Here is a 26,429-nt window from a genome sequence, read left to right on the forward strand (position 1 = left end):
AAAGGCCGGTCATTTTTGGGATCATCTTAGCCCCTCTCTTGAACAAAGGAGTAACTTCTGCGTTTCTCCGGATCTCTGACAGAAATTGTTCACGAGAGGAAAGTGACTGACTTAAGATTCATTTGAGTATTCTGCCAGCCATGATTGAGGATTGCAGGAGGTGGGATTGACACGAGGAGGACCAGGAAAACTAGACATGGATTTAGTAGGAATTCTGGGACTTGGTATCATGCTGGTAATTTACAAAGTTGGGATTTTATTGAGGAGAGAGTGATGGCGATTGATGTGAAGGGGTCAGGACCAAATTGGAGCAACAGAACCTCATATTTTGCTTGCTCAGCTTACAACCCAGCATTATGAATATTCATTATTTTAAATTCAAGTAACCCTTGCATTCCCTCTCTCTCCAGCCCTCACCTGTCCTAATCATCCTGCTAGTTTTACTGTTTGTATCATCTTGTTATCCCCTTCTCCAAAGCCAACAATGGACCATGTGGGTTCTTCGGCCATTAGTGCAGGCTCTGATTTGTTCTGTACCTTTTTCATACCTCTAATTTCTCTTTCCTCCAACTGTCAGTCTGAAGAAGGGTCTCATCATGAAACATCACCTATTCCTTTTCTCTAGAGATGTTACCTCCACAGCTAATTTGCTCCAACATGTTGTGTCAATCCATCAGACCCAATGTTCACTTTGAATCTACTTTCTCTTTCTGCTCTTCGTCAGTGGGGAATTGCAAAACTGCGTGGTTTGACCGTGATAACCCATCAGGAAATGGAGATTATGAAATCTTCCCCAATCTGCGAACTGAGAATCCCGGTCAGATCTGCACGGAACCAATCGCCTGTGAGGTGGAGACAACATCAGGGATTCCGGCCTCACAGACTGGAGAGAACATTGCCAGGTACAAAATAGAGCCAGCCATATTATAGCACTTTTATTATTTAATTCAAAGTGCATCAGTAGTTTTATCAATAACGTTATCATATGTCCCTGCATTCTACTGAACAGTTGCAACGTTTCTACTGGATTCTTTTGTGTGAACAGCAACCAACCTGATCGTGCATGTCAAGATTACAGAATACGATTCATCTGCCCTGATTCCTTTTGTGAGTATGAGGAAATTGTAAATAATTATTTGTGAATATTAGCTACTGAATTATGAGTGGAGCTGATTATAACACAGACTGTAATAACTACTCACCGATCGCTTAGCCACCCTCTTCATGTCCCTCTGTTTGCTGATTTCCAGACTTTCCAATAGTAAATTCATCCCCATCATAACACTCCTCCTTCTTTGACAGTCCCTTTGGATGGAGGGTGGCATGTCTCATCTCTGGTTCTACAAGTTCAGATGTGGTTGATGAGGTCAACATTTGGTGTGCAGACTTTTGCAAAGATGTGGCAGATATCTGCCGATAATCATTAAATCTGAACATGTTTCAAATAGTAATTAACTGAATTGTTTGTTTCTCCTTTTAGGTGGTGTTACCGAACCTCCTGGTGAGTATATCGCTCCCATTGTAAAGAGGGCAATGTTAACAGTAATATGAAAGCTCTTATGAACTTCATCCAGTATTTTTTAATGTCCGCTACATAATAAACAAGTTAAAAACTGCCACAACAGATTATAGGCGCTTCAATGCGACTGAACCTCAAGAGTTGCTTGTAGTTATCATCTTGTTAAGGAAACAAAATGTGTCCATGCCATGGAGGGAATGTAAAAACGATTCACGGGTTTGGGAACAGAAATTGTGATTTAGCCACATGAGAAGAAATTGCAAGGACTAGGAATACAAAGTACAGTAGATACAGCATTACAAAATAAGAAATAAAGTGCTGGAGTAACTGATCATGTCAGGCATCATCACTGCGATCATGAATAGGTGATATTTCGAGTCGGGACCCTTCTTCACATTAGAACATGTTTCTCCAGGGATTGTAGAATGGAAAGACATCTCCGTCCCTTTGGACTCCAGGTGCATGCACCACTGTCTCAACATGAGAGGAAGATATTTTGGGATTGAAATACGATTAGTTGTTTCACTCAGAATGTGGTGTATTTTTGTCATTCTTGATTCCAGAGTGCATTCGAGGACGTTCAGAAGTGATTGTTAGTTTTCTGGACGTTAAAGGATATGTTGATAGTGCTGGAAAATGAACTTGAAATAGAAGATTGCTAGTTCAAATGGCCACATGTCTGACTCCTGCTCCTAATTCTTACTTTCTTTTCTGATATTCTGATTGATGTGTTAGAAGGCAACTACAGTACCCAACTTCATGTGTGGTGTTAATTCATCGTAAAGGCCTGTCATTTTTGTGATTATCTTTGCCCATCTCTTGAACAAAGGAGTAACCCTTGCATTCCCTCTCTCTCCATCCCTCACCTGCTGCAATCATCCTACTAGTTTTACTGTTTGTATCCCCTCGTTATTACCTCCTCCAAAGTCAACAATGAACCATGTGGGCTCTTTGGCCATTAGTGCAGGCTCTGATTTGTTCTGTACATTTTCAAACCTCTAATTTCTCTCTCACCGGTCTCTCAGTTTGAGGAAGGGTCTCGACATGAACCGTCACCTATTTCTTTCCTCTAGAGATGCGACCTGCCGAGCTAATTTGCTGCAACATGTTGTGTCAATCCATCAGACCCAATGTTCACTTTGAATCTACTTTCTCTTTCTGCTCTTCTTCAGTGGGGAATTGCAAAACTGCGTGGTTTGACCGTGATAACCCATCAGGAAATGGAGATTATGAAATCTTCCCCAATCTGCGAACTGAGAATCCCGGTCAGATCTGCATGGATCCGATCGCCTGTGAGGTGGAGACAACATCAGGGATTCCGGCCTCACAGACTGGAGAGAACATTGCCAGGTACAAAATAGAGCCAGCCATATTATAGCACTTTTATTATTTCATTTAAAGTGCATCAGAGGTTTTATCAACAACTTTATCATATGTCCCTACATTCTACTCAACAGTTGCAACGTTTCTACTGGATTCTTTTGTGTGAACACCAACCAACGTGATCGCGCATGTCAAGATTACAGAATACGATTCACCTGCCCTGATTCCTTTTGTAAGTATGAGGCAATTGTAAAAACATATTTGTGAATATTAGCTACTGAATTATGAGTGGAGCTGATTATAACACAGACTGTAATAACAACTCACACTTTGCTTAGCCACCCTCTTCCTGTCCCCCTGTTTGCTGATTTCCAGACTTTCCAATAGTAAATTCATCCCCATCTTAAACACTCCTCTTTCTTTGACAGTCCCTTTGGATGGAGTGTGGCATGTTTCTTCTCTGGTTCTTTGAGTTCTGATGTGGTTGATGAGGCTAACGTGTGGTGTGCAGACTCTAGCACAGATGGGGCAGATATCTGCTGACAATCATTAAATCTGAACATGTTTCAAATGATAATTAACTGAATTGTTTGTTTCTCCTTTTAGGTGGTGTTACCGAACCTCCTGGTGAGTATATCGATCCCATTATAAAGCGGGCAATGTTAACAGTAATATGAAAGCTCTTATGAGTTTCATACAGTATGTTTTAAAGTCCGCTACATAATAACTAAGTTAAAACAGATTATAGGCGCTTCAGTGCGACTGAACCTCAAGAGTTGCTTGTAGTTATCAGCTTATTAAGGAAACAAAATGTGTCCATGTCATGGAGTGAATGCAAAACAGTTTCATGGGGAAGGTTGCAGAAATTGTGATTTAGCCACATGAGAAAAAATTGCAAAGACTAGGAATACAAACTACAGCAGATATGGATTACAAAATGCTGGAATAACAGAACGTATCAGGCATCATCTCCGAGATCATGAATAGGTCCTGTTTCGATTTGGGACCCATCTTCAGACTAGAACCTTTTTCTCTAGGGATTGTAGAATGGCAAGTCGTCTCTGACTCCTGCTCCTAATTCTTACTTTCTTTTCTGATATTCTGATTTATTTGTTAGAAGGTACCTAGAGTACTCATAAAAACTTTGTGTGGTGTTAATTCATCGTAAAGGCCTGTCATTTCTGTGATCATCTTTTCCCCTCTCTTGAACAAAGGAGTAACTTCTGCGTTTCTCCGGTCCTCTGACATCACTTGTTCACTTGAGGAAAGTGACTCATGTAAGAGTAATTTGAGTATTCTGCCAGGCATGATTCAGGATTGCAGAATGTGGGATTGTCACGAGGAGGACCAGGAAAACTAGACATGGATTTCGTAGGAATTCTGGGACACGGTACCAGGCTGGTAATTTAGAAAGTTGGGATTTTATTGAGGAGAGAGGGATGGCGATTGATGTGAAGGAGTGAGGACCAATGGCAGCAGTGAGAGGAAACAGTCACCAACATCAGCAAATATGGGGCAAGAAGAAATAAGTGAAGTGATGGGCAGAACAGTGAACAAGGTGGAGGGAGCTGGAACCAGGTCTCATGTACTTGAGTATATGATGCGTTCTGATGAGAAATATTGTTCATGTAAGTTGTGCCCAACGGTTAGCAAATCGATCAGGTCTCTCTGTCTCGACATGAAAGGTAACCTATTCCTTACCTCTAGAGATGCTACCTGGAGCTAATTTGCTCCATAATTTTGTGTCAATCTGTCAGACCCAATGTTTACTTTCAATCTACTTTCTCTTTCTGCTCTTCAGTGGGGAATTGCAAAACTGCGTGGTTTGACCGTGATAACCCATCAGGAAATGGAGATTATGAAATCTTCCCCAATCTGCGAACTGAGAATCCCGGTCAGATCTGCACGGATCCAATCGCCTGTGAGGTGGAGACAACGTCAGGGATTCCGGCCTCACAGACTGGAGAGAACATTGCCAGGTACAAAATAGAGCCGGCCATAATATTGCACTTTTATTATTTCATTCAAAGAGCATCAGTAGTTTTATCAACTACTTTATCACATGTCCCTACATTCTACTCAACAGTTGCAACGTTTCTACTGGATTCTTTTGTGTGAACAGCAACCAACGTGATGGCTCATGTCAAGATTACAGAATACGATTCACCTGCCCTGATTTCTTTTGTGAGTATGAGGCGATTGTAAAATATCATTTGTGAATATTAGCTACTGAATTATGAGTGGAGCTGAGTATTACACTGACTGTAATAACTACTCACCTTTTGCTTAGCCACCCTCTTCCTGTCCCTCTGTTTGCTGATTTCCAGACTTTCCAATAGTAATTTCATCCCCACCTTAAACAGCCCTCCTTCTTTGACAGTCCCTTTGGATGGAGGGTGGCATGTCTCTTCTCTGGTTCTATGAGTTCTGATGTGGTTGATGAGGCCAATGTGTGGTGTGCAGACTCTTGCACAGATGGGGCAGATATTTGCTGACAATCTTTAAATCTGAAGATGTTTCAAACGATAATTAACTGAATTGTTTATTTCTCCTTTTAGGTGGTGTAACCGGACCTCCTGGTGAGTATATCGATCCCATTATAAAGCGGGCAATGTTTACAGTAATATGAAAGCTCTTATGAACTTCATCCAGTATGTTTTAATGTCCGCTACATAATAAACAAGTTAAAAAACTGCCACAACAGATTATCTGTGCTTCAGTGCGACTGAACCTCGAGAGTTGCTTGTAGTTATCATTTTGTTAGAGAAACAAAATGTGTCCATGCCATGGAGGGAATGTAAAACAGATTCACGGGATAGGTAACAGAAATTGTGATTTAGCCACATGAGAAGAAATTGCAAGGACTAGGAATACAAAATACAGCAGATACTGGATTACAAAATAAGAAATAAAGTGCTGGAGTAACTGATCATGTCAGGCATCATCTCTGGGATCATGAATAGGTGATGTTTCGAGTCGGGACCCATCTTCAGACTAGAAACTTTTTCTCTAATGATTGTAGAATGGAAAGTCATCTCTGTCCCTTTGGACTCCAGGTGCATGCACCACTGTCTCAGCATGAGAGGAAGATATTTTGGGATTGAAATACGATAAGTTGTTTCATTCAAAAGGTGGTGTATTTTTGTCATTCTTCATTCCAGAGAGCATTCGAGGACATTCAGAAGTGATTGGTAGTTTTCTGGACGTTAAAGGATATGTAGATTGTGCTGGAAAATGAACCTGAAATAGAAGATTGCTAGTTCAAATGGCCATATGTCTGACTCCTGTTCCTAATTCTTACTTTCTTTTCTGATATTCAGATTTATGTGTTAGAAGGCAACTACAGTACCCATTTCATGTGTGGTGTTAATTCATCGTAAAGGCCTGTCATTTTTGTGATCATCTTTGCCCCTCTCTTGAACAAAGGAGTAACCCTTGCATTCCCTCTCTCTCCATCCCTCACCTGCTGCAATCATCCTACTAGTTTTACTGTTTGTATCCCCTCGTTATTACCTCCTCCAAAGTCAACAATGAACCATGTGGGCTCTTTGGCCATTAGTGCAGGCTCTGATTTGTTCTGTACATTTTCAAACCTCTAATTTCTCTCTCACCGGTCTCTCAGTTTGAGGAAGGGTCTCGACATGAACCGTCACCTATTTCTTTCCTCTAGAGATGCGACCTGCCGAGCTAATTTGCTGCAACATGTTGTGTCAATCCATCAGACCCAATGTTCACTTTGAATCTACTTTCTCTTTCTGCTCTTCTTCAGTGGGGAATTGCAAAACTGCGTGGTTTGACCGTGATAACCCATCAGGAAATGGAGATTATGAAATCTTCCCCAATCTGCGAACTGAGAATCCCGGTCAGATCTGCATGGATCCGATCGCCTGTGAGGTGGAGACAACATCAGGGATTCCGGCCTCACAGACTGGAGAGAACATTGCCAGGTACAAAATAGAGCCAGCCATATTATAGCACTTTTATTATTTCATTTAAAGTACATCAGAGGTTTTATCAACAACTTTATCATATGTCCCTACATTCTACTCAACAGTTGCAACGTTTCTACTGGATTCTTTTGTGTGAACAGCAACCAACGTGATCGCACATGTCAAGATTACAGAATACGATTCACCTGCCCCGATTCTTTTTGTGAGTATGAGGCGATTGTAAAATATCATTTGTGAATATTAGCTACTGAATTATGAGTGGAGCTGATTATTACACAGACTGTAATAACTACTCACCTTTTGCTTAGCCACCCTCTTCCTGTCCCTCTGTTTGCTGACTTTCCAATCCTAGTAATTGCATCCCCATCTTAAACACTCCTCCTTCTTTGACAGTTCCTTTAGATGGAGGGTGGCATGTCTCTTCTCTGGTTCTACTAGTTCTGTTGTGGTTGATGAGGCTAACGTGTGGTCTGCAGACTTTTGCACAGATGGGGCAGATATCTGCTGATAATCATTAAATCTCAACATGTTTCAAATGATAATTAACTGAATTGTTTTGTTTCTCCTTTTAGGTGGTGTTACCGAACCTCCGGGTGAGTATCTCGCTCCCATGATAAAGAGGGCAATGTTAACAGTAATATGAAAGCTCTTGGAGTGAATGCAAAACAGATTCGTGGGGAAGGTAACAGAAATTGTGATTTAGCCACATGAGAAAAAATTGCAAAGACTAGGAATACAAACTACAGCAGATATGGATTACAAAATGCTGGAATAACAGAACGTATCAGGCATCATCTCCGAGATCAAGAATAGCTCCTGTTTCAATTTGGGACCCATCTTCAGACTAGAAACGTTTTCTCTAGGGATTGTAGAATGGAAAGTCGTCTCTGACTCCTGCTCCTAATTCTTACTTTCTTTTCTGATATTCTGATTTATTTGTTAGAAGGTACCTAGAGTACTCATAAAACTTCATGTGTGGTGTTAATTCATCGTAAAGGCCTGTCATTTCTGTGATCATCTTTTCCCCTCTCTTGAACAAAGGAGTAACTTCTGCGTTTCTCCGGTCCTCTGACATCACTTGTTCACTTAATTTGAGTATTCTGCCAGGCATAGAAACATAGAAACATAGAAATTAGGTGCAGGAGTAGGCCATTCGGCCCTTCGAGCCTGCACCGCCATTTAATATGATCATGGCTGATCATCCAACTCAGTATCCCGTACCTGCCTTCTCTCCATATCCTCTGATCCCCTTGGCCACAAGGGCCACATCTAACTCCCTCTGTAAATATAGCCAATGAACTGTTGGCCTCAACTACCCTCTGTGGCAGAGAGTTCCAGAGTTCACCACTCTCTGTGTGAAAAAAAAAGTTCTCCTCATCTCGGTTTAAAAGGATTTCCCCCTTATCCTTAAGCTGTGACCCCCTGTCCTGGACTTCCCCAACATCGGGAACAATCTTCCTGCATCTAGCCTGTCCAACCCCTTAAGAATTTTGTAAGTTTCTATAAGATCCCCTCTCAATCTTCTAAATTCTCGAGAGTATAAACCAAGTCTATCCAGTCTTTCTTCATAAGACAGTCCTGACATCCCAGGAATCAGTCTGGTGAACCGCCTCTGCACTCCGTCTATGGCAATAATATCCTTCCTCAGATTTGGAGACCAAAACTGCACGCAATACTCCAGGTGTGGTCTCACCAAGACCCTATACAACTGCAGTAGAACCTCCCTGCTCCTATACTCAAATCCTCTTGCTATGAAAGCCAACATGCCATTCGCTTTCTTTACTGCCTGCTGCACCTGCATGCCTACCTTCAATGACTGGTGTACCATGACACCCAGGTCTCGCTGCATCTCCCCCTTTCCCAATCGGCACACATTTAGGGAAAGTAATAGTCTGTGATTTCCCGTTTTTGTTTTTTTGCAAAGACTAGGACCAAAATGGATAACCTCACATTTATCCACATTAAACTCTCCGAGCATCTGCCCTGTTTCATTTGCCCACTCACCCAGCCTATCCAAGTCACCTTGCAGTCTCCTAGAGTCCTCCTACACAACTTCTAACACTGCCCCCCAGCTTAGTGTCATCCGCAAACACTTCTGGAGATATTGCCTTCAATTCCCTCATCCAGATCATTAAGGTATATTGTAAATAGCTGGGGTTCCCAGTACTGAGCCTTGCACTTGGTACCCCACTAGTCACTGCCAGCATGATTCAGGATTGCAGAAGGTGGTATTGTCACGAGGAGGACCAGGAAAACTAGACATGGATTTTGTAGGAATTCTGGGACATGGTACCAGGCTGGTAATTTATAAAGTTGGGATTTTATTGAGGAGAGAGGGATGGCGATTGATGTGAAGGGGTCAGGACCAATTGCAGCAGTGAGAGGAAACAGTCACCAACATCAGCAAATATGGGGCAAGAAGAAATAAGTGAAGTGATGGGCAGAACAGTGAACAAGGTGGAGGGAGCTGGAACTAGGTCTCATGTACTTGAGTATATGATGCGTTCTGAGGAGAAATATTGTTCATGTAAGTTGTGCCCAACGGTTAGCAAATCGATCAGGTCTCTCTGTCTCGACATGAAAGGTAACATATTCCTTACCTCTAGAGATGCTACCTGGAGCTAATTTGCTCCATAATTTTGTGTCAATCTGTCAGACCCAATGTTTACTTTCAATCTACTTTCTCTTTCTGCTCTTCAGTGGGGAATTGCAAAACTGCGTGGTTTGACCGTGATAACCCATCAGGAAATGGAGATTATGAAATCTTCCCCAATCTGCGAACTGAGAATCCCGGTCAGATCTGCACGGATCCAATCGCCTGTGAGGTGGAGACAACATCAGGGATTCCGGCCTCACAGACTGGAGAGAACATTGCCAGGTACAAAATAGAGCCGGCCATAATATTGCACTTTTATTATTTCATTCAAAGAGCATCAGTAGTTTTATCAACAACTTTATCACATCTCCCTACATTCTACTCAACAGTTGCAACGTTTCTACTGGATTCTTTTGTGTGAACAGCAACCAACGTGATGGCTCATGTCAAGATTACAGAATACGATTCACCTGCCCTGATTCCTTTTGTGAGTATGAGGCGATTGTAAAATATCATTTGTGAATATTAGCTACTGAATTATGAATGGAGCTGATTATTACACAGACTGTAATAACTACTCACCTTTTGCTTAGCCACCCTCTTCCTGTCCCTCTGTTTGCTGATTTCCAGACTTTCCAATAGTAAATTCATCCCCATCTTAAACACTCCTCCTTCTTTGACAGTTCCTTTAGATGGAGGGTGGCATGTCTCTTCTCTGGTTCTACTAGTTCTGTTGTGGTTGATGAGGCTAACGTGTGGTCTGCAGACTTTTGCACAGATGGGGCAGATATCTGCTGATAATCATTAAATCTGAACATGTTTCAAATGATAATTAACTGAATTGTTTGTTTCTCCTTTTAGGTGGTGTTACCGAACCTCCTGGTGAGTATATCGCTCCCATGATAAAGAGGGCAATGTTAACAGTAATATGAAAGCTCTTATGAACTTCATCCAGTATGTTTTAATGTCCGCTACATAATAACTAAGTTAAAAAACTGCCACAACAGATTATAGGCGCTTCAGTGCGACTGAACCTCAAGAGTTGCTTGTAGTTATCATCTTGTTAAGGAAACAAAATGTGTCCATGCCATGGAGGGAATGTAAAAACGATTCACGGGTTTGGGAACAGAAATTGTGATTTAGCCACATGAGAAGAAATTGCAAGGACTAGGAATACAAAGTACAGTAGATACTGGATTACAAAATAAGAAATAAAGTGCTGGAGTAACTGATCATGTCAGGCATCATCTCTGGGATCATGAATAGGTGATGTTTCGAGTCGGGACCCATCTTCAGACTAGAAACTTTTTCTCTAATGATTGTAGAATGGAAAGTCATCTCTGTCCCTTTGGACTCCAGGTGCATGCACCACTGTCTCAGCATGTGAGGAAGATATTTTGGGATTAAAATACGATAAGTTGTTTCATTCAGAAGGTGGTGTATTTTTGTCATTCTTCATTCCAGAGAGCATTCGAGGACATTCAGAAGTGATTGGTAGTTTTCTGGACGTTAAAGGATATGTAGATTGTGCTGGAAAATGGACCTGAAATAGAAGATTGCTAGTTCAAATGGCCACATGTCTGACTCCTGTTCCTAATTCTTACTTTCTTTTCTAATATTCAGATTTATGTGTTAGAAGGCAACTACAGTACCCATTTCATGTGTGGTGTTAATTCATCGTAAAGGCCTGTCATTTTTGTGATCATCTTTGCCCCTCTCTTGAACAAAGGAGTAACCCTTGCATTCCCTCTCTCTCCATCCCTCACCTGCTGCAATCATCCTACTAGTTTTACTGTTTGTATCCCCTCGTTATTACCTCCTCCAAAGTCAACAATGAACCATGTGGGCTCTTTGGCCATTAGTGCAGGCTCTGATTTGTTCTGTACATTTTCAAACCTCTAATTTCTCTCTCACCAGTCTCTCAGTTTGAGGAAGGGTCTCGACATGAACCGTCACCTATTTCTTTCCTCTAGAGATGCGACCTGCCGAGCTAATTTGCTGCAACATGCTGTGTCAATCCATCAGACCCAATGTTCACTTTGAATCTACTTTCTCTTTCTGCTCTTCTTCAGTGGGGAATTGCAAAACTGCGTGGTTTGACCGTGATAACCCATCAGGAAATGGAGATTATGAAATCTTCCCCAATCTGCGAACTGAGAATCCCGGTCAGATCTGCATGGATCCGATCGCCTGTGAGGTGGAGACAACATCAGGGATTCCGGCCTCACAGACTGGAGAGAACATTGCCAGGTACAAAATAGAGCCAGCCATATTATAGCACTTTTATTATTTCATTTAAAGTGCATCAGAGGTTTTATCAACAACTTTATCATATGTCCCTACATTCTACTCAACAGTTGCAACGTTTCTACTGGATTCTTTTGTGTGAACAGCAACCAACGTGATCGCGCATGTCAAGATTACAGAATACGATTCACCTGCCCTGATTCCTTTTGTAAGTATGAGGCAATTGTAAAAACATATTTGTGAATATTAGCTACTGAATTATGAGTGGAGCTGATTATAACACAGACTGTAATAACAACTCACACTTTGCTTAGCCACCCTCTTCCTGTCCCCCTGTTTGCTGATTTCCAGACTTTCCAATAGTAAATTCATCCCCATCTTAAACACTCCTCTTTCTTTGACAGTCCCTTTGGATGGAGTGTGGCATGTTTCTTCTCTGGTTCTTTGAGTTCTGATGTGGTTGATGAGGCTAACGTGTGGTGTGCAGACTCTAGCATAGATGGGGCAGATATCTGCTGACAATCATTAAATCTGAACATGTTTCAAATGATAATTAACTGAATTGTTTGTTTCTCCTTTTAGGTGGTGTTACCGAACCTCCTGGTGAGTATATCGATCCCATTATAAAGCGGGCAATGTTAACAGTAATATGAAAGCTCTTATGAGTTTCATACAGTATGTTTTAATGTCCGCTACATAATAACTAAGTTAAAACAGATTATAGGCGCTTCAGTGCGACTGAACCTCAAGAGTTGCTTGTAGTTATCAGCTTATTAAGGAAACAAAATGTGTCCATGTCATGGAGTGAATGCAAAACAGATTCATGGGAAAGGTAACAGAAATTGTGATTTAGCCACATGAGAAGAAATTGCAAAGACTAGGAATACAAACTACAGCAGATATGGATTACAAAATGCTGGAATAACAGAACGTATCAGGCATCATCTCCGAGATCATGAATAGGTCCTGTTTCGATTCGGGACCCATCTTCAGACTAGAACCTTTTTCTCTAGGGATTGTAGAATGGAAAGTCGTCTCTGACTCCTGCTCCTAATTCTAACTTTCTTTTGTGATATTCTGTTTTATTTGTTAGAAGGTAACTAGAGTACTCGTAAAAACTTTGTGTGGTGTTAATTCATCGTAAAGGCCTGTCATTTCTGTGATCATCTTTTCCCCTCTCTTGAACAAAGGAGTAACTTCTGCGTTTCTCCGGTCCTCTGACATCACTTGTTCACTTGAGGAAAGTGACTCACGTAAGAGTAATTTGAGTATTCTGCCAGGCATGATTCAGGATTGCAGAATGTGGGATTGTCACGAGGAGGACCAGGAAAACTAGACATGGATTTTGTAGGAATTCTGGGACATGGTACCAGGCTGGTAATTTATAAAGTTGGGATTTTATTGAGGAGAGAGGGATGGCGATTGATGTGAAGGGGTCAGGACCAATTGCAGCAGTGAGAGGAAACAGTCACCAACATCAGCAAATATGGGGCAAGAAGAAATAAGTGAAGTGATGGGCAGAACAGTGAACAAGGTGGAGGGAGCTGGAACTAGGTCTCATGTACTTGAGTATATGATGCGTTCTGAGGAGAAATATTGTTCATGTAAGTTGTGCCCAACGGTTAGCAAATCGATCAGGTCTCTCTGTCTCGACATGAAAGGTAACCTATTCCTTACCTCTAGAGATGCTACCTGGAGCTAATTTGCTCCATAATTTTGTGTCAATCTGTCAGACCCAATGTTTACTTTCAATCTACTTTCTCTTTCTGCTCTTCAGTAGGGAATTGCAAAACTGCATGGTTTGACCGTGATAACCCATCAGGAAATGGAGATTATGAAATCTTCCCCAATCTGCGAACTGAGAATCCCGGTCAGATCTGCACGGATCCAATCGCCTGTGAGGTGGAGACAACGTCAGGGATTCCGGCCTCACAGACTGGAGAGAACATTGCCAGGTACAAAATATAGCCGACCATAATATTGCACTTTTATTATTTCATTCAAAGAGCATCAGTAGTTTTATCAACAACTTTATCACACCTCCCTACATTCTACTCAACAGTTGCAACATTTCTACTGGATTCTTTTGTGTGAACAGCAACCAACGTGATGGCTCATGTCAAGATTACAGAATACAATTCACCTGCCCCGATTCCTTTTGTGAGTATGAGGCGATTGTAAAATATCATTTGTGAATATTAGTTACTGAATTATGAATGGAGCTGATTATAACACAGACTGTAATAACTACTCACCTTTTGCTTAGCCACCCTCTTCCTGTCCCTCTGTTTGCTGATTTCCAGACTTTCCAATAGTAAATTCATCCCCATCTTAAACACTCCTCTTTCTTTGACAGTCCCTTTGGATGGAGTGTGGCATGTTTCTTCTCTGGTTCTTTGAGTTCTGATGTGGTTGATGAGGCTAACGTGTGGTGTGCAGACTCTTGCATAGATGGGGCAGATATCTGCTGACAATCATTAAATCTGAACATGTTTCAAATGATAATTAACTGAATTGTTTTGTTTCTCCTTTTAGGTGGTGTTACCGAACCTCCTGGTGAGTATATCGCTCCCATGATAAAGAGGGCAATGTTAACAGTAATATGAAAGCTCTTATGAACTTCATCCAGTATGTTTAAATGTCCGCTACATAATAAACAAGTTAAAAAACTGCCACAACAGATTATCTGCAAGAAATTGCAAGGACTAGGAATACAAAGTACAGCAGATACTGGATTTCAAAATAAGAAATAAAGTGCTGGAGTAACTGATCATGTCAGGCATCATCTCTGGGATCATGAATAGGTGATGTTTCGAGTCGGGACCCATCTTCAGACTAGAAACTTTTTCTCTAATGATTGTAGAATGGAAAGTCATCTCTGTCCCTTTGGACTCCAGGTGCATGCACCACTGTCTCAGCATGTGAGGAAGATATTTTGGGATTAAAATACGATAAGTTGTTTCATTCAGAAGGTGGTGTATTTTTGTCATTCTTCATTCCAGAGAGCATTCGAGGACATTCAGAAGTGATTGGTAGTTTTCTGGACGTTAAAGGATATGTAGATTGTGCTGGAAAATGAACCTGAAATAGAAGATTGCTAGTTCAAATGGCCATATGTCTGACTCCTGTTCCTAATTCTTACTTTCTTTTCTGATATTCAGATTTATGTGTTAGAAGGCAACTACAGTACCCATTTCATGTGTGGTGTTAATTCATCGTAAAGGCCTGTCATTTTTGTGATCATCTTTGCCACTCTCTTGAGCAAAGGAGTAACCCTTGCATTCCCTCTCTCTCCATCCCTCACCTGCTGCAATCATCCTACTAGTTTTACTGTTTGTATCCCCTCGTTATTACCTCCTCCAAAGTCAACAATGAACCATGTGGGCTCTTTGACCATTAGTGCAGGCTCTGATTTGTTCTGTACATTTTCAAACGTCTAATTTCTCTCTCACCGGTCTCTCAGTTTGAGGAAGGGTCTCGACATGAACCGTCACCTATTTCTTAGCTACTGAATTATGAATGGAGCTGATTATTACACAGACTGTAACAACTACTCACCTTTTGCTTAGCCACCCTCTTCCTGTCCCTCTGTTTGATGACTTTCCAATAGTAAATTCATCCCCATCTTAAACACTCCTCCTTCTTTGACAGTTCCTTTAGATGGAGGGTGGCATGTCTCTTCTCTGGTTCTACTAGTTCTGTTGTGGTTGATGAGGCTAACGTGTGGTCTGCAGACTTTTGCACAGATGGGGCAGATATCTGCTGACAATCATTAAATCTCAACATGTTTCAAATGATAATTAACTGAATTGTTTTGTTTCTCCTTTTAGGTGGTGTTACCGAACCTCCTGGTGAGTATATCGCTCCCATGATAAAGAGGGCAATGTTAACAGTAATATGAAAGCTCTTATGAACTTCATCCAGTGTGTTTAAATGTCCGCTACATAATAAACAAGTTAAAAAACTGCCACAACAGATTATAGGCGCTTCAATGCGACTGAACCTCAAGAGTTGCTTGTAGTTATCATCTTGTTAAGGAAACAAATTGTGTCCATGCCATGGAGGGAATGCAAAACAGATTGACGGGATAGGTAACAGAAATTGTGATTTAGCCACATGAGAAGAAATTGCAAGTATTAGTAATACAAAGTACAGTAGATACTGGATTACAAAATGAGAAATAAAGTGCTGGAGTAACTGATCATGTCAGGCATCATCTCTGGGATCATGAATAGGTGATATTTCGAGTCGGGACCATTCTTCAGACTAGAACATGTTTCTCCAGGGATTGTAGAATGGAAAGTCATCTCTGTCCCTTTGGACTCCAGGTGCATGCACCACTGTCTCAGCATGAGAGGAAGATATTTTGGGATTGAAATACGATAAGTTGTTTCACTCAGAAGGTGGTGTATTTTTGACATTCTTGATTCCAGAGAGCATTTGAGGACATTCAGAAGTGATTGTTAGTTTTCTGGACGTTAAAGGATATGTAGATTGTGCTGGAAAATGGACCTGAAATAGACGATTGCTAGTTCAAATGGCCACATGTCTGACTCCTGTTCCTAATTCTTACTTTCTTTTCTGATATTCTGATTGATGTGTTAGAAGGCAACTACAGTACCCATTTCATGTGTGGTGTTAATTCATCGTAAAGGCCTGTCATTTTTGTGATCATCTTTGCCCCTCTCTTGAACAAAGGAGTAACCCTTGCATTCCCTCTCTCTCCATCCCTCACCTGCTGCAATCATCCTACTAGTTTTACTGTTTGTATCCCCTCGTTATTACCTCCTCCAAAGTCAACAATGAACCATGTGGGCTCTTTGGCCATTAGTGCAGGCTCTGATTTATTCTGTACATTTTCAAACCTCTAATTTCTCTCTCACCGGTCTCTCAGTTTGAGGAAGGGTCTCGACATGAACCGTCACCTATTTCTTTCCTCTAGAGATGCGACCTGCCGAGCTAATTTGCTGCAACATGTTGTGTCAATCCATCAGACCCAATGTTCACTTTGAATCTACTTTCTCTTTCTGCTCTTCTTCAGTGGGGAATTGCAAAACTGCGTGGTTTGACCGTGATAACCCATCAGGAAATGGAGATTATGAAATCTTCCCCAATCTGCGAACTGAGAATCCCGGTCAGATCTGCATGGATCCGATCGCCTGTGAGGTGGAGACAACATCAGGGATTCCGGCCTCACAGACTGGAGAGAACATTGCCAGGTACAAAATAGAGCCAGCCATATTATAGCACTTTTATTATTTCATTTAAAGTGCATCAGAGGTTTTATCAACAACTTTATCATATGTCCCTACATTCTACTCAACAGTTGCAACGTTTCTACTGGATTCTTTTGTGTGAACAGCAACCAACGTGATCGCGCATGTCAAGATTACAGAATACGATTCACCTGCCCTGATTCCTTTTGTAAGTATGAGGCAATTGTAAAATATCATTTGTGAATATTAGCTACTGAATTATGAGTGGAGCTGATTATAACACAGACTGTAATAACAACTCACACTTTGCTTAGCCACCCTCTTCCTGTCCCCCTGTTTGCTGATTTCCAGACTTTACAATAGTAAATTCATTCCCATCTTAAACACTCCTCTTTCTTTGACAGTCCCTTTGGATGGAGTGTGGCATGTTTCTTCTCTGGTTCTTTGAGTTCTGATGTGGTTGATGAGGCTAACGTGTGGTGTGCAGACTCTAGCATAGACGGGGCAGATATCTGCTGACAATCATTAAATCTGAACATGTTTCAAATGATAATTAACTGAATTGTTTGTTTCTCCATTTAGGTGGTGTTACCGAACCTCCTGGTGAGTATATCGATCCCATTATAAAGCGGGCAATGTTAACAGTAATATGAAAGCTCTTATGAGTTTCATACAGTATGTTTTAAAGTCCGCTACATAATAACTAACTTAAAACAGATTATAGGCGCTTCAGTGCGACTGAACCTCAAGCGTTGCTTGTAGTTATCAGCTTATTAAGGAAACAAAATGTGTCCATGCCATGGAGTGAATGCAAAACAGATTCATGGGGAAGGTAACAGAAATTGTGATTTAGCCACATGAGAAGAAATTGCAAAGACTAGGAATACAAACTACAGCAGATATGGATTACAAAATGCTGGAATAACAGAACGTATCAGGCATCATCTCCGAGATCATGAATAGGTCCTGTTTCGATTCGGGACCCATCTTCAGACTAGAACCTTTTTCTCTAGGGATTGTAGAATGGGAAGTCGTCTCTGACTCCTGCTCCTAATTCTAACTTTCTTTTCTGATATTCTGATTTATTTGTTAGAAGGTAACTAGAGTACTCATAAAAACTTTGTGTGGTGTTAATTCATCGTAAAGGCCTGTCATTTCTGTGATCATCTTTTCCCCTCTCTTGAACAAAGGAGTAACTTCTGCGTTTCTCCGGTCCTCTGACATCACTTGTTCACTTGAGGAAAGTGACTCACGTAAGAGTAATTTGAGTATTCTGCCAGGCATGATTCAGGATTGCAGAATGTGGGATTGTCACGAGGAGGACCAGGAAAACTAGACATGGATTTTGTAGGAATTCTGGGACATGGTACCAGGCTGGTAATTTATAAAGTTGGGATTTTATTGAGGAGAGAGGGATGGCGATTGATGTGAAGGGGTCAGGACCAATGGCAGCAGTGAGAGGAAACAGTCACCAACATCAGCAAATATGGGGCAAGAAGAAATAAGTGAAGTGATGGGCAGAACAGTGAACAAGGTGGAGGGAGCTGGAACTAGGTCTCATGTACTTGAGTATATGATGCGTTCTGAGGAGAAATATTGTTCATGTAAGTTGTGCCCAACGGTTAGCAAATCGATCAGGTCTCTCTGTCTCGACATGAAAGGTAACCTATTCCTTACCTCTAGAGATGCTACCTGGAGCTAATTTGCTCCATAATTTTGTGTCAATCTGTCAGACCCAATGTTTACTTTCAATCTACTTTCTCTTTCTGCTCTTCAGTAGGGAATTGCAAAACTGCGTGGTTTGACCGTGATAACCCATCAGGAAATGGAGATTATGAAATCTTCCCCAATCTGCGAACTGAGAATCCCGGTCAGATCTGCACGGATCCAATCGCCTGTGAGGTGGAGACAACGTCAGGGATTCCGGCCTCACAGACTGGAGAGAACATTGCCAGGTACAAAATATAGCCGGCCATAATATTGCACTTTTATTATTTCATTCAAAGAGCATCAGTAGTTTTATCAACTACTTTATCACATCTCCCTACATTCTACTCAACAGTTGCAACGTTTCTACTGGATTCTTTTGTGTGAACATCAACCAACGTGATGGCTCATGTCAAGATTACAGAATACGATTCACCTGCCCTGATTCCTTTTGTGAGTATGAGGCGATTGTAAAATATCATTTGTGAATATTAGTTACTGAATTATGAATGGAGCTGATTATTACACAGACTGTAATAACTACTCACCTTTTGCTTAGCCACCCTCTTACTGTCCCTCTGTTTGCTGATTTCCAGACTTTCCAATAGTATATTCATCCCCATCTTAAACACCCCTCCTTCTTTGACAGTCCCTGGAGGAGGGTGGCATGTCTCTTCTCTAGTTCTACAAGTTCTGTTGTGGTTGATGAGGTCAACATTTGGTGTGCAGATTTTGCACAGATGGGGCAGATATCTGCCGATAATCATTAAATCTGAACATGTTTCAAATAGTAATTAACTGAATTGTTTGTTTCTCCTTTTAGGTGGTGTTACCGAACCTCCTGGTGAGTATATCGCTCCCATTGTAAAGAGGGCAATGTTAACAGTAATATGAAAGCTCTTATGAACTTCATCCAGGGTGTTTAAATGTCCGCTACATAATAACTAAGTTAAAAACTGCCACAACAGATTATAGGCGCTTCAGTGCGACTGAACCTCAAGAGTTGCTTGTAGTTATCATCTTGTTAAGGAAACAAATTGTGTCCATGCCATGGAGGGAATGCAAAACAGATTGACGGGATAGGTAACAGAAATTGTGATTTAGCCACATGAGAAGAAATTGCAAGTATTAGTAATACAAAGTACAGTAGATACTGGATTACAAAATGAGAAATAAAGTGCTGGAGTAACTGATCATGTCAGGCATCATCTCTGGGATCATGAATAGGTGATATTTCGAGTCGGGACCCTTCTTCAGACTAGAACATGTTTCTCCAGGGATTGTAGAATGGAAAGTCATCTCTGTCCCTTTGGACTCCAGGTGCATGCACCACTGTCTCAGCATGAGAGGAAGATATTTTGGGATTGAAATACGATTAGTTGTTTCACTCAGAAGGTGGTGTATTTTTGACATTCTTGATTCCAGAGAGCATTCGAGGACATTCAGAAGTGATTGTTAGTTTTCTGGACGTTAAAGGATATGTTGATAGTGCTGGAAAATGGACCTGAAATAGAAGATTGCTAGTTCAAATGGCCACATGTCTGACTCCTGCTCCTAATTCTTACTTTCTTTTCTGATATTCTGATTGATGTGTTAGAAGGCAACTACAGTACCCAACTTCATGTGTGGTGTTAATTCATCGTAAAGGCCTGTCATTTTTGTGATTATCTTTGCCCCTCTCTTGAACAAAGGAGTAACCCTTGCATTCCCTCTCTCTCCATCCCTCACCTGCTGCAATCATCCTACTAGTTTTACTGTTTGTATCCCCTCGTTATTACCTCCTCCAAAGTCAACAATGAACCATGTGGGCTCTTTGGCCATTAGTGCAGGCTCTGATTTGTTCTGTACATTTTCAAACCTCTAATTTCTCTCTCACCGGTCTCTCAGTTTGAGGAAGGGTCTCGACATGAACCGTCACCTATTTCTTTCCTCTAGAGATGCGACCTGCCGAGCTAATTTGCTGCAACATGTTGTGTCAATCCATCAGACCCAATGTTCACTTTGAATCTACTTTCTCTTTCTGCTCTTCTTCAGTGGGGAATTGCAAAACTGCGTGGTTTGACCGTGATAACCCATCAGGAAATGGAGATTATGAAATCTTCCCCAATCTGCGAACTGAGAATCCCGGTCAGATCTGCATGGATCCGATCGCCTGTGAGGTGGAGACAACATCAGGGATTCCGGCCTCACAGACTGGAGAGAACATTGCCAGGTACAAAATAGAGCCAGCCATATTATAGCACTTTTATTATTTCATTTAAAGTGCATCAGAGGTTTTATCAACAACTTTATCATATGTCCCTACATTCTACTCAACAGTTGCAACGTTTCTACTGGATTCTTTTGTGTGAACACCAACCAACGTGATCGCGCATGTCAAGATTACAGAATACGATTCACCTGCCCTGATTCCTTTTGTAAGTATGAGGCAATTGTAAAAACATATTTGTGAATATTAGCTACTGAATTATGAGTGGAGCTGATTATAACACAGACTGTAATAACAACTCACACTTTGCTTAGCCACCCTCTTCCTGTCCCTCTGTTTGCTGATTTCCAGACTTTCCAATAGTAAATTCATCCCCATCTTAAACACTCCTCTTTCTTTGACAGTCCCTTTGGATGGAGTGTGGCATGTTTCTTCTCTGGTTCTTTGAGTTCTGATGTGGTTGATGAGGCTAACGTGTGGTGTGCAGACTCTAGCATAGATGGGGCAGATATCTGCTGACAATCATTAAATCTGAACATGTTTCAAATGATAATTAACTGAATTGTTTGTTTCTCCTTTTAGGTGGTGTTACCGAACCTCCTGGTGAGTATATCCCTCCCATTATAAAGAGGGCAATGTTAACAGTAATATGAAAGCTCTTATGAGTTTCATACAGTATGTTTTAATGTCCGCTACATAATAACTAAGTTAAAACTGGCAGATTATAGGCGCTTCAGTGCGACTGAACCTCAAGAGTTGCTTGTAGTTATCAGCTTATTAAGGAAACAAAATGTGTCCATGTCATGGAGGGAATGCAAAACAGATTCATGGGGAAGGTAACAGAAATTGTGATTTAGCCACATGAGAAGAAATTGCAAAGACTAGGAATACAAACTACAGCAGATATGGATTACAAAATGCTGGAATAACAGAACGTATCAGGCATCATCTCCGAGATCATGAATAGGTCCTGTTTCGATTCGGGATCCATCTTCAGACTAGAACCCTTTTCTCTAGGGATTGTAGAATGGGAAGTCATCTCTGACTCCTGCTCCTAATTCTTACTTTCTTTTCTGATATTCTGATTTATTTGTTAGAAGGTAACTAGAGTACTCATAAAAACTTTGTGTGGTGTTAATTCATCGTAAAGGCCTGTCATTTCTGTGATCATCTTTTCCCCTCTCTTGAACAAAGGAGTAACTTCTGCGTTTCTCCGGTCCTCTGACATCACTTGTTCACTTGAGGAAAGTGACTCACATAAGAGTAATTTGAGTATTCTGCCAGGCATGATTCAGGATTGCAGAATGTGGGATTGTCACAAGGAGGACCAGGAAAACTAGACATGGATTTCGTAGGAATTCTGGGACATGGTACCAGGCTGGTAATTTATAAAGTTGGGATTTTATTGAGGAGAGAGGGATGGCGATTGATGTGAAGGGGTCAGGACCAATTGCAACAGTGAGAGGAAACCGTCACCAACATCAGCAAATATGGGGCAAGAAGAAATAAGTGAAGTGATGGGCAGAACAGTGAACAAGGTGGAGGGAGCTGGAACTAGGTCTCATGTACTTGAGTATATGATGCGTTCTGAGGAGAAATATTGTTCATGTCAGTTGTGCCCAACGGTTAGCAAATCGATCAGGTCTCTCTGTCTCGACATGAAAGGTAACCTATTCCTTACCTCTAGAGATGCTACCTGGAGCTAATTTGCTACATAATTTTGTGTCAATCTGTCAGACCCAATGTTTACTTTCAATCTACTTTCTCTTTCTGCTCTTCAGTAGGGAATTGCAAAACTGCGTGGTTTGACCGTGATAACCCATCAGGAAATGGAGATTATGAAACGATCCCCGATCTGCGAACTGAGAATCCCGGTCAGATCTGCATGGATCCAATCGCCTGTGAGGTGGAGACAACGTCAGGGATTCCGGCCTCACAGACTGGAGAGAACATTGCCAGGTACAAAATAGAGCCGGCCATAATATTGCACTTTTATTATTTCATTCAAAGAGCATCAGTAGTTTTATCAACTACTTTATCACACCTCCCTACATTCTACTCAACAGTTGCAACGTTTCTACTGGATTCTTTTGTGTGAACAGCAACCAACGTGATGGCTCATGTCAAGATTACAGAATACGATTCACCTGCCCTGATTTCTTTTGTGAGTATTAGGCGATTGTAAAATATCATTTGTGAATATTAGCTACTGAATTATGAGTGGAGCTGAGTATTACACAGACTGTAATAACTACTCACCTTTTGCTTAGCCACCCTCTTCATGTCCCTCTGTTTGCTGATTCACAGACTTTCCAATAGTAATTTCATCCCCACCTTAAACACCCCTCCTTCTTTGACAGTCCCTTTAGATGGAGGGTGGCATGTCTCTTCTCTAGTTCTACTAGTTCTGTTGTGGTTGATGAGGCTAACGTGTGGTGTGCAGACTCTTGCACAGATGGGGCAGATATTTGCTGACAATCTTTAAATCTGAACATGTTTCAAATGATAATTAACTGAATTGTTTGTTTCTCCTTTTAGGTGGTGTAACCGAACCTCCTGGTGAGTATATCGATCCCATTATAAAGCGGGTCAGTCAGCATCTCTGACGAAAAGGAATAGATTGTAATGAGGAGACCAGTCTTCAGTCTGAGAGTCAGGGGAGAGGGAATCTAGCGGTATGAAAACGTACAGAACAAAGCAGAGCTGGCACCGATGGCCAAAGAGCCCACAATAATAAACCTTATCGGACGACTAAGGTGGAGAAGAGATGGAGAGAGTTGGAAGGCAAAGATTACATGAAATTAGAGAAATTAATGTGCAAATATTGGGTTGTAAGCTACCCAAACAAAATATGAAGTGCTGTTACTCCAATTTGCATAAGGCCTTACTCTGACAGTGGAGGTGGTGCAGGACAGAAAAGCACTCTGACAGTGGAGACAGACTCGTTCTGTCCTGGGTCACCTCCAATGTCAGAGTTCGGCCACATGTAAATTGAAACAGAACCTCATATTTTGCTTGCTCAGCTTACAACCCAGCATTATGAATATTGATTATTTTAAATTCAAGTAACCCTTGCATTCTCTCTCTCTCCATCCCTCACTTGCCCCATACATCCTGCAAGTTTTGCTTTTTGTATCCCTTCCTTATCACCTCCTCCAAAGCCAACAATGAACCATGTGGGCTCTTTGACCATTAGTGCAGGTTCTGAATTGTTCTGAACCTTTCCATACCCTAAATTTCTCAGTCCCCTGACTCTCTGTCTGAAGACGGATCTCAACATGAAAGGTCCCCTATTCCTTACCTACAAAGGTGCTACCTGGAGCTAATTTGCTCCATAATTTTGTGTCAATCTGTCAGACCCAATGTTCACCTTCAATCTACTTTCTCTTTCTGCTCTTCAGTAGGGAATTGCACAACTCCATGGTTTGACCGTGATAACCCATCAGGATTTGGAGATTATGAAACGTTCCCCCATCTGCGAAATGAGAATCCCGGTCAGATCTGCACGGAACCAATCGCCTGTGAGGTAGAGACAACGTCAGGGATTCCGGCCTCACAGACTGGAGAGAACATTGCCAGGTACTAAATAGAGCCGGCCATAATATTGCACTTTTATTATTTCATTCAAAGAGCATCAGTAGTTTTATCAACTACTTTATCACATCTCCCTACATTCTACTCAACAGTTGCAACGTTTCTACTGGATTCTTTTGTATGAACAGCAACCAACGTGATGGCTCATGTCAAGATTACAGAATACGATTCACCTGCCCTGATTCCTTTTGTGAGTATGAGGCGATTGTAAAATATCATTTGTGAATATTAGCTACTGAATTATGAGTGGAGCTGATTATTACACAGACTGTAATAACTACTCACCTTTTGCTTAGCCACCCTCTTCCTGTCCCTCTGTTTGCTGATTTCCAGACTTTCCAATAGTAAATTCATCCCCACCTTAAACACTCCTCCTTCTTTGACAGTTCCTTTAGATGGAGGGTGGCATGTCTCTTCTCTGGTTCTACTAGTTCTGTTGTGGATGATGAGGTAAACATGTGGTGTGCAGACTTTTGCACAGATGGGGCAGATATCTGCTGATAATCATTAAATCTCAACATGTTTCAAATGATAATTAACTGAATTGTTTTGTTTCTTCTTTTAGGTGGTGTTACCGAACCTCCTGGTGAGTATATCGCTCCCATGATAAAGAGGGCAATGTTAACAGTAATATGAAAGCTCTTATGAACTTCATCCAGTGTGTTTAAATGTTCTCTACATATAAACAAGTTAAAAAACTGCCACAACAGATTATAGGCGCTTCAGTGCGACTGAACCTCAAGAGTTGCTTGTAGTTATCATATTGTTAAGGAAACAAATTGTGTCCATGCCATGGAGGGAATGCAAAACAGATTGACGGGATAGGTAACAGAAATTGTGATTTAGCCACATGAGAAGAAATTGCAAGTATTAGTAATACAAAGTACAGTAGATACTGGATTACAAAATGAGAAGTAAAGTGCTGGAGTAAGGTCCTGATTCGAAACATAGAAACATAGAATTAGGTGCAGAAGTAGGCCATTCGCCCTTTCGAGCCTGCACCGCATTCAATATGATCATCATGGCTGATCATCCAACTCAGTATCCCGTACCTGCCTTCTCTCCATACCCCCAGATCCCTTTAGCCACAAGGGCCACATCTAACTTGGGATTGAAATATAGCCAATGAACTGTGCCTCAACTCAGAAGGTGGTGAGAGTTCCAGAGATTCACCACTCTCTGCATGAAAAAATTTCTTCTCATCTCGGTGATTAAAGGATTTCCCTTTTATCCTTAAGCTGTGACCCCTTGTCCTGGAATTCCCTAACATCGGGAACAATCTTCCTGCATCTAGCCTGTCCAACCCCTTAATAATTTTGTAAGTTTCTATAAGATCCCCTCTCAATCTCCTAAATTCTAGAGAGTATAAACCAAGTCTATCCAGTCTCTTCTTCATAAGACAGTCCTGACATCCCAGGAATCAGTCTGGTGAACCTTCTCTGCACTCCCTCTATGGGAATAATGTCCTTCCTCAGATTTGGAGTACGCAATACTCCAGGTGTGGTCTCACCAAGACCCTGTACAACTGCAGTAGAACCTCTCTGCTCCTATACGCAAATCCTTTAGCAGTGAAAGCTAACATACCATTCGCTTATCTTTACTGCCTGCTGCCTGCTGCACCTGCAATGACTGGTGTACCATGAGACCCAGGTCTCGCTGCATCTCCCCCTTTCCCAATCGGCCACCATTTAGATAATAGTCTGCTTTCCTGTTTTTGCCACCAAAATTTATAACCTCACATTTATCCACATTATACTGCATCTGCCAAACATTTGCCCACTCACCCAGCCTATCCAAGTCACCCTGCAGTCTCCTAGCATCCTCCTCACAGCTAACACTGCCCCCCAGCTTAGTGTCATCCGCAAACTTGGAGATATTGCCTTCAATTCCCTCATCCAGATCATTAATATATATTGTAAATAGCTGGGGTCCCAGTACTGAGCCTTGGGGTACCCCACTAGTCACTGCCTGCCATTGTGAAAAGGACCCGTTTACTCCTACTCTTTGCTTCCTGTAGGAGTAAAAGGGTCCTTTTCACAATGGCAGGCAGTGACTAGTGGGGTACCCC

At 41.5% G+C, this 26,429-nt stretch overlaps 3 protein-coding genes and 1 long non-coding RNA gene across 4 annotated transcripts; all 4 read left to right on the forward strand.

Annotated features, from left to right (window-relative positions):
- Positions 1 to 4,352: 4,352 nt before the first annotated feature.
- On the forward strand, positions 4,353 to 7,435 carry LOC129711403 (cartilage intermediate layer protein 2-like). Its single transcript, XM_055659012.1, has 7 exons — positions 4,353 to 4,487; positions 4,550 to 4,821; positions 4,929 to 5,026; positions 5,401 to 5,421; positions 6,612 to 6,789; positions 6,897 to 6,994; positions 7,365 to 7,435. Exons 1-7 carry the CDS (start codon positions 4,353 to 4,355, stop codon positions 7,433 to 7,435), a joined length of 873 nt encoding a protein of 290 aa, XP_055514987.1.
- Positions 7,436 to 9,042: 1,607 nt separating this feature from the next.
- LOC129711662 (uncharacterized) lies at positions 9,043 to 10,270 on the forward strand. The gene is made up of 3 exons (XR_008725887.1): positions 9,043 to 9,670; positions 9,778 to 9,875; positions 10,250 to 10,270. It is a non-coding gene; the product is annotated as an uncharacterized LOC129711662 (long non-coding RNA).
- Positions 10,271 to 14,200: 3,930 nt separating this feature from the next.
- On the forward strand, positions 14,201 to 19,452 carry LOC129711659 (uncharacterized). Its single transcript, XM_055659459.1, has 6 exons — positions 14,201 to 16,854; positions 16,962 to 17,059; positions 17,434 to 17,454; positions 18,629 to 18,806; positions 18,914 to 19,011; positions 19,382 to 19,452. Exons 1-6 carry the CDS (start codon positions 16,580 to 16,582, stop codon positions 19,450 to 19,452), a joined length of 741 nt encoding a protein of 246 aa, XP_055515434.1. The 5' UTR covers positions 14,201 to 16,579.
- A 1,043-nt stretch (positions 19,453 to 20,495) lies between these two features.
- Positions 20,496 to 25,254, forward strand: LOC129711658 (mucin-5B-like). Its single transcript, XM_055659458.1, has 9 exons — positions 20,496 to 20,770; positions 20,878 to 20,975; positions 21,350 to 21,370; positions 22,549 to 22,726; positions 22,834 to 22,931; positions 23,306 to 23,326; positions 24,169 to 24,346; positions 24,454 to 24,551; positions 24,927 to 25,254. The coding sequence occupies exons 1-9, from the start codon at positions 20,496 to 20,498 to the stop codon at positions 24,995 to 24,997; spliced, it is 1,038 nt and encodes a 345-aa protein (XP_055515433.1). The 3' UTR covers positions 24,998 to 25,254.
- The last annotated feature ends 1,175 nt before the right edge of the window (positions 25,255 to 26,429 follow it).

The sequence above is a fragment of the Leucoraja erinacea genome, chromosome 30 (genome assembly GCF_028641065.1).
Source record: "Leucoraja erinacea ecotype New England chromosome 30, Leri_hhj_1, whole genome shotgun sequence".
Lineage (NCBI taxonomy): Eukaryota > Metazoa > Chordata > Chondrichthyes > Rajiformes > Rajidae > Leucoraja > Leucoraja erinaceus.